Here is a 12538-nt window from a genome sequence, read left to right as displayed (position 1 = left end):
GGGGTAAGAGTTTGAAGTCCTGTTGTTCTTTCCGGGTTTTGGACTTCACTACTGGAAATCGCTTGAATCGCGCCCATGAAACACCCGACTAGTTAACGCTATGTCAGTTGCATGTGCCATTTTCGGGATCAAATCAAAGATGTTAAAATAACCTTTGGGTACGGGCCCATACCATCTCGTTCGAGGCACAATTCATTTTATATGAATCATAATAAACCACTGTAGGCATGAAAACATGTTGCAAACATCGTCGGCATATTTTTCGCGCGGTAGGCGCGACGAAAAATGTCGAGATTTGACAGATTCTGTCAAATGTACATTTGCAATAAAAACTCAAGGATATATAGAACTGTTGTTCTAATATATAATTATACGGGCTTTCACGCTCTACCGCGATGCCATTATTCTTTAACGCCCCACATACCGCCCTCTGGGCTCAGCACTCCCATATCGCTCCCTGAGCGTTTCCACCGCTTCAAAATCCAAATCTCACCATGGGAAGCACTGGTGACCAGGTTAAGAAACACTGATTTACTGCGTTACCTCTACTTCTACTCAAGTGTTACTGCTAACTATTTTCAGTACTCTGAGCATCTGTGAATTTATGCATGAGTTTTGACACACTTGCGTATACCTTTTGCCTATTGCAGGGGACTGCGTAAAAAGTACCAGATGCAGATCCTCGGAAACATCTGCCTATGTCTAGCGATCGCTCTGACGCTGTTTGTGTCTGGAGTGCGTTATCAGGTAACAATATTCGATGCCATTTAAGTTTTATACCGAAGTTGATGTGGTTCTATATTTTAGCCTTGCGACTTGTTAGGAATTTTGTAAATTTTACTTTTTGGAATTTGTGACAACTCGCAGGATGGACAGTAAACTCATGCGATCAGTTCTGTTTTAAGGTGAAGACCGTACATTGTTCTATCCTGACCGTTTTCATGCATTTTTTCTTACTGGCCTCCTGGATGTGGACCGCCGTGTACAGCTACGCCATCTACCGTGACGTAGCTCAGGTGAGTGCCGGATGGCGGGCTCAATATTACAGGATGATATAGGGTGGTGATGGAATCATGAATGTGTGATCCCAAATACATGAACAATGAACAAATATTCAAGTTAATTTGGGTCGTAAATCAAATTACAATTTTGAACGGCGATCTAATTGGGGCGTTAAAATTCAGTTTCGTGTTTCGGGATCAGTGTCATCCTTGATGAGATAGGTAATTTGGGTTTTTTAATCGAGATAGCATAATATCGGTGCGGGTTATTGTTGTGTTTATAATTTTGTAATATTAACCAAAAGAGTTCTTCCTTTCTTCTTCTTCTCCAGTAGAGGTCTGAAATAGCAGAATTTTCGGAAAAATTTAGTTCAGAATTCTGCAACGTATGTAGAATCGCTAAATATATGTTATTCCTCTCCTTAATCTTAGCTAGAGCGAGAGAGAGAGAGAGAGTCTTTATCTTCATCCAACCGAAATCCATTACAAAAACAGACGGCAATGATAGTGGCACAGAAAATATGCATGCACATTGCACATGGTACATGCACAGTATTCGGCATCTGGTTGGAATGATCGGTACGACCGTGAAGGTCAACTAGTCTGATCACACCAGCATCAAACAGGTACACTTGACTTTATACAGTCTGGCTGCTAAAAATGTTAGTTTAAGAAGGAAAACAAAAAATAAAAAGTAAACGATGGTAGAAAATGATCAATGGAGCAATGTCTGGGCAGGGTAGGACAACAGTGTTATTTACCGACAAGAGGTGATTAAGTAGGGCTTTTTGGAATCTATTAATAGGCAATTCACGGATATCTTGTGATAGTTCATTCCAGATGCTAGACTAGACATGGTAAGTCAGAGCCCGTTGCAATGTACTCACAAACTCATACCGCTCTTTCAGGTCATGACGTCCTACGGTAGAATGTTCAAGATCCTGTATGCCGCATGCTTTGGCTACGGAGCGCCGGTAGCGATAGTCGTGCTAGACGCAGGCATAACGCTTGGGCACATTGATCGCAACGTCACAGTCACAGGTATGACTTTGCAGACAGCAACCTCTAGCGGGTTATTCAATATTTCGTTGTCGATTTTAGGAAACGCGACGCTGAATTCGTCCTATAGGTCGGGTGATTTTTGCTGGCTTCGACACTATTCTCTGTATTTTGGATTTTTACTGCCTGTGGCATTGCTGCTGTTGTTTAACGTTGTGGGTTATTGCATCGTCATACCGAAGATTACTTGCAAAATTGAACTGGTGACAAGGCGACACTCGCTAGTTGTAACGTTATCAATGATTTTGTGTTAGTTACGACGAGCCATCTTTCTATTTTGCGCATAACTCGAACCAAGTCATATGACTCGAGACTGGGTCTACCAAGACAGGCATTTCGCTGTGATTTCGAGGAATAGTATGTGATTTCGAGGAATAGTAAAGTTATCAAACTGTTAATATTTGGTCAACCAGTGCTGGTACTTGAGAATGCTACCAGAAACTGCTAAAAGTGTGGAAAATTATAGTATATTATGAATGCCAAGCATTCGATATCGCCGAGCTAAGTTGTAAAAAGTGGGTTTCACATGACATAAAATCGAAACTGATCAGTCAACACAATGACTTGGACTCTGACTCGAGTCAAAACACTATGAATGGGAATTGACACCCTACTCCATGACTTGGACTCGGACTTGACTCGGTGGTGAATTGAAAAGGACTCGACTTGACTCGAGTCAAAACTTTAAAAGAGAGATTGGCCTGTGACTCGGAACCTTGTGACTTGGTTACAACCCTGGCCAATATCCTGGTTTTTGATGGCTCCGCGGGCCGCAGCGCCAATAACAGGAGTATCAAATGTATTTCAAAGTAGGCCTTATTTAACGGGACCTTGCAGACTAGGCCTACTGGTATTCCACAAGCATCTTGAAAATGTGATTTATACTATTGTGAATTCAAACCTGGCACGAAAAAATCACATTTTTAAATATTTGAATGAAATTTTTGTTGTACTTGGCATAGACTGTCAAAATATTTAGTTATAGACGCCATGCTAGCATACAAATGCATCACAGGGGTGCATGCACAGAAGTTAGATTAACCTTAGAATATAGGAATTTATCAACTTGAATATAAGGATTAATGTGCTATAGCAATTAAACAGTCAAATAGCCGAGCAATCCATTATTGTTGCAGCGGGGGAGCGCACCACTACATCACTCGCCACCTTTAATTGGCGACAATAACATGGATAAACAGTCCCAATAAGACGCAGGATCAAGGGTCAACAGAATGTCAATGGTTACCATTGTCATTCTGACCTGATCAGATAGCTAGATACGCTACGCAACGCAAGCTACGACCTTTTGATATATTATTATTCCACATAACAGTGTGATAATGGTCCGTGGTTGTACTAAGTCACGGCGTTCTGAGTCACAGTCAGTCTCTGTAAAGTTTCACCAGACTTAAGTCGATTCGTTTTTAATTTTTCATATCACCCATTCAGTCCGAGTCCGAGTAATTCTACATAAGGTTCCGCCCAAGTCCAAATCACAAATTTCAGTCACGAACCATCAACGGATCATGTTTTACCATTATAAACAGGTAATGTGACGTAATAGCTGATCTTCCCCCGAATGGTAACTTCTGAAAGTGATGTGGTAGAGAAATGTGATGAATGGTTTCATGTTTTAGGAGTAGTTTTAAAGCGAATTTCAAGTTCTCAAATCTAAACAAATATAAGTGCAAGTTGAATATTGTCGGATACTTCAAAATCTAAAATGACGACGCGAGCCGCACAAAGCGATCTCGCGGGCAGCGTGTTTGAGACCTCTGGTCCAGTTGAAGCAACTTTGGGATATCTTGTTAAGGCGCCTCTCCGACTTGTAAACAGGGCCGTGAAGTCCGAGTCGTGGAGTTGGAGTCGGAGGTTCGCTCATATTTTCCTTACTGGAGTCGGACTTCACAAAATTGTTAGCACTCCTTAGAGTAGGAATCGTGAAAAATAAACTGACTGGAGTCGGCGTGGGAGTTTATGAAAATGCTCATGACTCCTACTTCTTTAATATGAGCACAAGTGCTTTCAAAGGTCTCTCAAAATCACTAATAATATTTAAATCCTTAATATGAGAACAAGTGCTTTCAAATGTCTCTTAAAATTACTATTAATATATAAAATAAATGTTTCAACACTAACTCTTATTATTAACGATATTGATAAAATTGGACATAATTTGCAAATAGAAATTCAGTTGCATGAAGGAATAAATTGCAATTAAATCGGGGCCAGCGCCAAATTACCGACACAGTCACAAATTGGTGTATTTTTTGGAAATACACAATGATGCTGTGAAAGAGTAAATACGTCGTCTGATTTTCAAGGTTTGTAGTACTGTTGGAGTCGGAGTTCCGTGAGGAAAATAGACGGAGTCGGTAAGTTTGAAGACTCGGGATTCAGAGTTGGAGTCGGTAACTTGAAAATGTCTGGAGTCAGAGTCGGTGGTAAATTTGCCGACTCCACAGCCCTGCTTGTAAAGGAGTTCAAATTTACTTTAAACTTCCACTAATTTTTTTACTGGCAACACTTTTTGCTATGACCACCTCCGCTGTGATGGTGAAATGAACTTTGAACGTTTCTTTGCGCAGATGCAATCAACGAAAAGCAAGAGAAGCATAAAGCAGAACGTCGTTACGTCTATCTGTCTGGCGACAACCATGGGCCTGTCTTGGGTCGTCGGCTACCTTATGCTGGTATCGGAGGACACGACCTTTTTAAATGCGATGAGCTGGCTGTTCACTATCACGAACTCGTTTCAGGCGAGTATTAGTATTGTGAAGTATAGTTGCGGAATAAGTCATAATTGTATATTGTATATCAGGGGCGGGCAACATACGGCCCGCGGGCCGGATCCGGCTCGCGAATGAATTATGTCCGGCCCGCGGACATTTTTCCGTCTTACATGATAATGTGGCCCGCGGCCCCAGTCTGCTGAGATGCCCCACTACTTGCTTACTGCATCAAATTTTAGTGCCTGTATGTTATTAAATACGTGTATGCGCACTTGCGCAGCGTTGCGAGAGTGGAGCGTACGCGTAAGTTTGTCGAAGCGAGAAGACTTGCATTATCGGCATTTACGATGCACTCTCGAATGCGGTAATCATGATTTTTGTCGACTACAATGGTCATTTACACCAGGCTGATGTTTCTTATTTTAGATTCCGTAACCGTCGATATGTAGCACGGCACACTTCTAGGCTTTTGCAAGGCACCGCTTATGTCAGGGGTCGCCGACTCAAAACGGGTCGCAGGCCACTTTTCAAATTTCGTAGAGGACGCGGGCCGCATGAATTCAATATCGAGATTAATTAGGCCACACAGTTGAATAACGACGCTATCTCGTCACCTACTCAACCCTGAAGAATTGATATCTTGGTAAATTAGGGTTACTGGGCTTATCGAACGCCTTGAAATCTTATTTAGGGATTGCACCGTGTGTTGATTGATCAGAGACAAGCAGACATGGCGGCGCCTGTATGACAATGTTATTCTCAAATCCAAATTGTCTTCGCCATTGTCGGCGAGAAATGTCACTGAAGTGACATTGCTGTCGTTAAAATACATTCATTAAATACGATATATTCCTCGTATATGTGAATAAATGGGCGAATAATGTACCGATTCATCAATCCGGCCCGCCAAGTACTTAATTTTCCTATTTCGGCCCGCCGACTGGAGAAGTTGCCGCCCCTGTTGTATATGGTTCTCACAATTAAGTATAGTAGTGCTGGCAGAAAGAAACTAGGTTTGTGAAAATCTTGAGAACCTCTGTAAGTAAAACGACACTTTGTAGTAACATTTGAGGATATTGGATTAGATTTTGGCAAGTCGGGCTGGGCTAACATGAGGAGTTCACATACTACCCAAGAATAGTACATTGAGCCCAAGTCAGGGGTTCTTAACCCCCTAGTATTGTCGCGATTCCTCCTATCAATTTGGTGTGTTGACGACTAGAAAATGGTCAGCACCTTCGCCCAAATTTTCACATATGGCCTATGTGGAAAGCTGACAACCATAGGGTTACCATACGTCCTCCTTTAGGAGGATTTGTCCTCCTTTTTCAGGTTTTGAAAAATGTCCTCCGAGGACGCCTAAATGTTCTCCTTTTTGGCAATTCGTCCTCCTTTACAGCTTTTACGTCTAAGATAATGGACAGATTAGAGTGAAAATTGGCATAAGTCACGCTAAATAGCAAAGACGGACGTTCGAGCGGGAATTCGTGGTTCGATCGATAGTGACGACCTTCTTTTTTTCAGTCAACACCTTTAGGTAAAAAGTGTGTAAGTCGGGGTAGTCGAACGAAAGTACTGACCTTTTTCTAGTCGACTCACCAAATGTTACAGCAAAAATAACGAAATCGGCTGTCTTGGTCAACTAACTCTTCTGATTTGGTAGCCCCAGGCAACCATTGTGCACAGTAATAGCAATTGGCAATATCAACTCGTCGAGCTTCGTCAGTCAAGACCATGGCAACGTCTACAGAGGTCTTTTTGAACGATTTGTATTTATTTCCAGTCGAAGTAGTCAAGTACTGCTACGTGAAATTCTGCTTCTAGCGAAATACGGATATCGATCTATAAGGTATTCGGCCGAGCGTGTGTGTATTTATCATACTGTTAACTACTTCTCGGAACAGAAAATTACCGTCTTATTGATCTCTATGCTCCCGACACTTTAATCTTTATAATGATGGCGAGACACTAACCTTACGTTACAGTAGATGGCGCTTTAAAATGAGACTTCGGCTGATCTGATATACCTTCTTTACCTGACATTCGTCAGGGGTCGATTTGTTTTCCATTTTAAAAAATGAATTAAAATTTTCAGAAATGAGACATCGGAGGCATTCTTAATTGGCATTATTTAGTCATTAGTATTTAATTTACGTCCTCGCGACCCCAGAGGATAATCCCTAGGTTGGGAACCTCGGGCCTAATTATTAAATAGGGCAAGTTTTTGAAACTTCTGCTGCTTTTTCACAGCTTTTGGCAGCTTCCTGAAAACTCAGAATTCATGTAGTAGGCCCTATAATGTTTTAAAAGCTGTTCGAAGGAATTTTCTATTGCAACTTTTGGCAATTTTTTTTTTCGAGTTTTCATGGAAGTTTTTACTGCTACTTTTATCAGGCATTTCGCAAACTGTAAAGGTCTGATTGAAGAAACATACTATAAAATTTCAAACATACTATAAAATTATGTCTAGGGTACTATTTTCTTTGATTTGCGCAACGAAGAGGCGTGTAATGGATTCTTATGCACAGGGAGTCATGATCTTCTACATGACGGTGATCAGAACGGGCGAATACAAGAAGCTGTTTGCTCCGCCGAAGACTGATTTATCGGTGGTGTCTACCGGACTTTCTACAACCGACGATAAGAACTAACTCCAGGCCATTCCAAAAACGTGAGTCGAGTAATCCGACACTGAATTGGAGTATATGCGTTGATACACCCACATTGTACTTTGTTACTACTTCTTTCCAGTTCCACTACTGATCAATCAAACTACACATTGCCTTTCAAAATTCCCGATTGAATAATATATTCATATAGCAATAAACCCAAATATTTTCGTCGTGATCGTCAGCGACTATAGTAAAGAATTGAATAAACTGTTGAGCCTAAAATATCCGGGGTTATCGTAATATGAATATGTCAATTGCATATTGAAGGTCTGTACCTTCGCTCTTCCACAATTATCTATAAGTAGTACGAAAGGTTACTTGTTATCCGTCACACTTGATATAAAATCGCTTTAGACCACCTGAATGTATATTGATTTGTTGTTTTTATTTTTTCAGAATGGAATACCTCGACAATCCTAACAATGTGCAGTTAACACCAATGCCATTTTTCAGTATTCTTTTGTCTATGGTGTTATCGTGATTCCGAGAGTAGTGGCCATATTTATCTGCATTGTATATATATCAAAAATGCATTGTTTCCAGTAAATGAGAAAATTGGTGGTCTATATAAATATGGCAGCTTCATTCATAACGTTGTCCATACCACCGCATGTAGCATTCATTTTCATTGTTGTATTATCAATTCTCTTCATGATATTATATTCCATTTTTCTTCGTGATATTTCATTTTATATAAGCTTGATGTGTTGCAGTGCGTCAAATTAGGTTAGTGTCGTGAGGGTCAGAGTGCGACATCGTGGTGGGTGATGCATCAGCGTTTAATGTCACTCTCTCTTTTACAAGGTTTTAAATTTCCGCCGTCGATGTTGTGATCGCTTGGTCGGGTCGCTTATTGTCGTACGAACCTAGAGTTTTACTATTGCACTATCATGTCGTTAGAAGGACTCCAGTGGATTGACGGCGCCCATGAGCTATCGACGATATCATCATTTTATTTTCGTATGTACCAATTGATGGTGAGCGTCAAGCAGGGATCTTTTACTTGAGACTCTTCTAGTTGGTATCACTTCGCACTGAGACATCACGTGTTTGAACGAAAAGAGTCATGGAACTATATTAGTTGAATTGTATGAATGCGGTGTTAAAGCGGTAATGTACCCACATTGTCACTGTAATCCTAAAATGATTACTCCTGGCTATCGATCAGATTCCTCTCGTATAACACGCGTATAACGAGTGGAGCGAAATCACACGATCACTTATGCTCGTGGGAGATACGTAAGGTCAACCAACATACAATTGAGTTATGTATCGATCCGTAAAAATTATAGCGATCAATACCTTTGATCGAACTGTCTGGGGCCAAATTCATAAATAAATCTGAATTAATTGCCATGGTTTCGTTTTGGCGCTCAGCTGTGACGAAGTTCCATTCTTCGTTCACTGTGTGCGACTAACGTGATTTAGGGGTAGGCTAAGTGTGACAAACAACGCTATAAGCCTACATAAAATCTTGCCGATTAAAGTTGCATGACTGATGACATTACTGTTGAAGCTGTTCAATTTGATCTCCGGACCTTATTTTAAAAGCATACCCGTCCCTATTTATTTGATTACCTTCGAATTGCGGTGAAGGTTGATTTAGTAACCGATATGTGACATGAATAATGCTTAACGCATGACCAAGATATAAATTACTTAGCGAAACCATATATTACTTATTCGTCGAATACGACGTTTCGCAGCGAGTATATGCCATAAACTTCAAATGTTAAACTTGCAATATGCGACATTCCCGATGACTGTGAAATCGTGAGGTTTTATCCGTGAGTTTAGCGATATAGCTACTGTGTGGTTTCCATCTTGCGTATGTCCTGCTCTAGTGAGTAACTCGGATTTGCATTGCTCGATCACATTTTCAACATATCTGGCAACCCCCTTATAGTATATATACAGCAGTGCTCTTAACCAAATTCTCAAAAACGAGGATAAAATCTTAAAAATGAGGACATTTGGGCGTCCTCGAAGGACATTTTCAAAAACCTGAAAAAGGAGGGCAAATCCTCCTAAAGGAGGGTGTTTGGTAGCCCTATCTTAACCATCTATATCAGCGCTTTTTAACCTGTGGGATGGTACGCATATGCGCGGCTGAAAGGATTGCAGTGCGGATGAGTGCTGTTGAAGATTGTGCAGTGACCATACTATTTTACAGGCGGAGAGTAATAGACTGTTTCTAAGCCATTTCTGACTTTTTCATATATCCATATGACGTCGTAACAACCAAACAATTACGTCATGTATATATTTTGAACGGAGACGTGTTTGCCACCCGTCCTGTTACAAATTTATAACAAGTTTAAAAATAAGTATGATTGTAGTCCTTCATTTCTTAAACATGCGATTACTACAACTTATTGTAAACCAACATAATTGTCGCTCTTTGTTTTACATCTCATTTAAAGGTGCTATTAACAGTCTTATTTTATATAAATGCTGCTATATGTCGGTTTTGCTTCATGATAATGCCACGGTAGTTTCTGCTTTTGCAAGTTTCATATTGCACCACTTGAATGTGCTGAGTCCCTATTCGCTCTCAAATAAGGTCTTCGGTTGATTTTGGGGTATAGTGTAATCCGTAACTGCCGCACCTCAAACCCACCCAATTGGGCGAGGCGAGCTCGGAGGGGGTCAAAAATTATTTCGTGAAATAACGTATGTATTATAGAGATTTTTTTGAGAATTTAAGCAACTTTTACAAATAATTTTCGAATAGCGCGCGATTTAATGTTGCCAAATATTATTTTTGTTATTGGGTATCCTTCCCACGAAGAAGTAGCCTACGCATGATTCATACAAATGGGCATTCGGCGTCGGTCATTACCGTGTCACGACGCATCAAGACATATGAAGTTTAAGGCTATGTAACATGCGAATCCGAGAAGTGTGCCGGAACGATCGGCACCGAGAAAACCTTGGCCGAAAATGACTGTCCTTATGCTCACCGAAAACTTAGACAGATAAACGGATATGCTTAATTGACGATGTACCCTAAATAACTGGTATATATGGTACTTTCGGTATATACTCGGCATTCCATATAGCAATGTCCAATGTTCGCGCGCGTTGCGACACATATTAACCTGACTGGCTTGCTAAGTCACAGCAACAACTGCTGGACGTCTGCGTTGTTGGTTACAACGGCGTCCTTGATGACTTGATTGGTTACGCGCGACATTGTTCTATGCAATCGACTGCTAGCATTCGACTTGTAACGACATTCCTTGTGTGAACGTGCCGGCTGCAGGTCGTATGTTATAGTCGATTAGAATGAGGATCACCGTTATCGCTTCTTCATATTATCATCTTGTCGTACTGAACCGAGGTGTCGCAATTGACGTTCGATGAAGTCAACTATATTATACCGTGGTAGTGTCACGTTCTGTGTAATCGCCATTCTGTCTGTCGCTCACTAGGAATCACCTGGGACGTCTCTGGCCAACCGCCCGTTCCCGGTTTCGTACTACCGTGCATACGCTTTGAACCGTTTCTGGTCAATCGCCCGTTCCTATTATGAAGCAAGCAATTTCTTCATACTATCATCTGCTAGTCACATACAAAGTGACTTCCCTTGCGCCATCTGCAATCAAATCCTGTGTTCTGCCCAAAATATGGCATATGGAGAGTGAAGACCCCTGCAATGTACACGTATGCGTACTTACCCGAAATCGGTTGATCGTCGGCGGTGATCCGCCTCTCGGGGGTGCAGAGTTGAGCGGTGGATTCTTTTCGTGGGTCACAGGAGGTCGGTTCTGGCGAATTCAGACCGGCACACAGTTGTGCGTACTCCGATTCTTCCGACACGAAGTACCTTGCTGGAATTGCCGTTATCTTCGTCGCGAAAACAGCAGTTCTCGTGTGTCAATTTCGCATACAAGTCGGTTACGCTTTCTGTTCAGAACATGAAACGCCTGCTCGTAAGAATGTACATACAAATTACATTAGTAAAAGTTCCGTTTGCTACTTCGCATTCTTTCTTGAACCTCGGTAATATCGTCAAGAGTACGGACTCCTATTTTTCTCTTGAGCTAGACCGTTGCCGTGACATGTTCTCCCTCGACGGGAGGGTGCTAGGCGTGACGTTCTGCCGACGCGCTTTCCCTATCATCCCGCCTAGGTTGATAGCCGCGCCTAACTTCATTACACCAAAAGTTGATGTTCAAGTTGTCGACAACGAAAGGATAATTTCAGTTATTTAATTCGAAGCTTAGAATGACCGCCAGGCGAAAGTTTGTATTGGTCAGGGACGGGCAACGTACGGCCGCGACATGATATTGTCCGGCCCGTGTATTGTTTCCCGTCTTGCACGATAATGTGGCGCAGAGTGCGAGAATGGAGCTTACGCGTAAGTTCGAAGCGAGAACACTTGCATTATCGGCATTGAAGATGTACTCAACCCCAATGAATTATTATCGTGGCAAATTTAGAGTACCGGTAAGGTCGACTTTCGTTCGAACCACGAATTTTTCTATTTAGCGTCATTCATGTCCATTTCCACTTGGGATCTGTCCACTATCTTAACCCTGAAAGCTTTCGAGGTGGACAATTAGTCGTCCTCGCAGGACATTGTCAAAAACCTGGAAAAGGCGGTCAAATCCTCAAGTAGGACGTATAGTAACTCCAGTGCCCGTACAAGTTGCTATGGCGTTGTTATTATTGCAAGAATTTCTCGTGTTAACACTATTTCTCGCGTGCTACAACGATACATTGTCTTTCAGTTGCGGAATTATGTTGTTAGCCGTTAAAATGAGAGGCTTGGAGTTTATGTGTAACACTTCGCCCAGCACCGAGAATTCGAAACTCGGCAGCATACATGAAAGGGTACTATATTTCATCTACAACCGACGCACGTTACATGCTATTCCTCCAGTTTGGCCTTAGAAGCGACGTGCACACTTTAGAATCTGACGTGATATTTTTGCACTTGATTATTGTGTCCGCAAGCACAGGAGCGCTGTATCCTGGGCGCGACAGCGACTATCACGAATACGTCTTCAAGCGTTCTTCCGTAACTTCGTTTGTCGGTCGGTAGAAGAAATCTTCTGAGATACAGCAG

General features: G+C 41.7%; 1 protein-coding gene across 1 annotated transcript in view; it reads left to right on the top strand.

Moving 5' to 3' along the window:
- The window catches only part of LOC145435014 (uncharacterized), a 281315-nt gene extending 273164 nt beyond the window's left edge, over positions 1–8151 (top strand). The window contains exons 21-27 of the mRNA XM_080312272.1: positions 651–747; positions 906–1016; positions 1910–2042; positions 2103–2263; positions 4649–4823; positions 7325–7463; positions 7861–8151. Coding sequence (XP_080168398.1) covers positions 651–747; positions 906–1016; positions 1910–2042; positions 2103–2263; positions 4649–4823; positions 7325–7443 — 796 coding nt within the window. The 3' untranslated portion in view covers positions 7444–7463; positions 7861–8151. The remainder of the gene's footprint in view (positions 1–650; positions 748–905; positions 1017–1909; positions 2043–2102; positions 2264–4648; positions 4824–7324; positions 7464–7860) is intronic.
- The last annotated feature ends 4387 nt before the right edge of the window (positions 8152–12538 follow it).

The sequence above is a fragment of the Botryllus schlosseri genome, chromosome 3 (assembly GCF_051294905.1).
Source record: "Botryllus schlosseri isolate E-star chromosome 3, Bs_hap1, whole genome shotgun sequence".
In the NCBI taxonomy this organism is placed as follows: Eukaryota; Metazoa; Chordata; class Ascidiacea; order Stolidobranchia; family Styelidae; genus Botryllus; species Botryllus schlosseri.
Note: the sequence above shows the minus strand (reverse complement) of the source record. Positions and strands in the feature narration are given on the sequence as shown.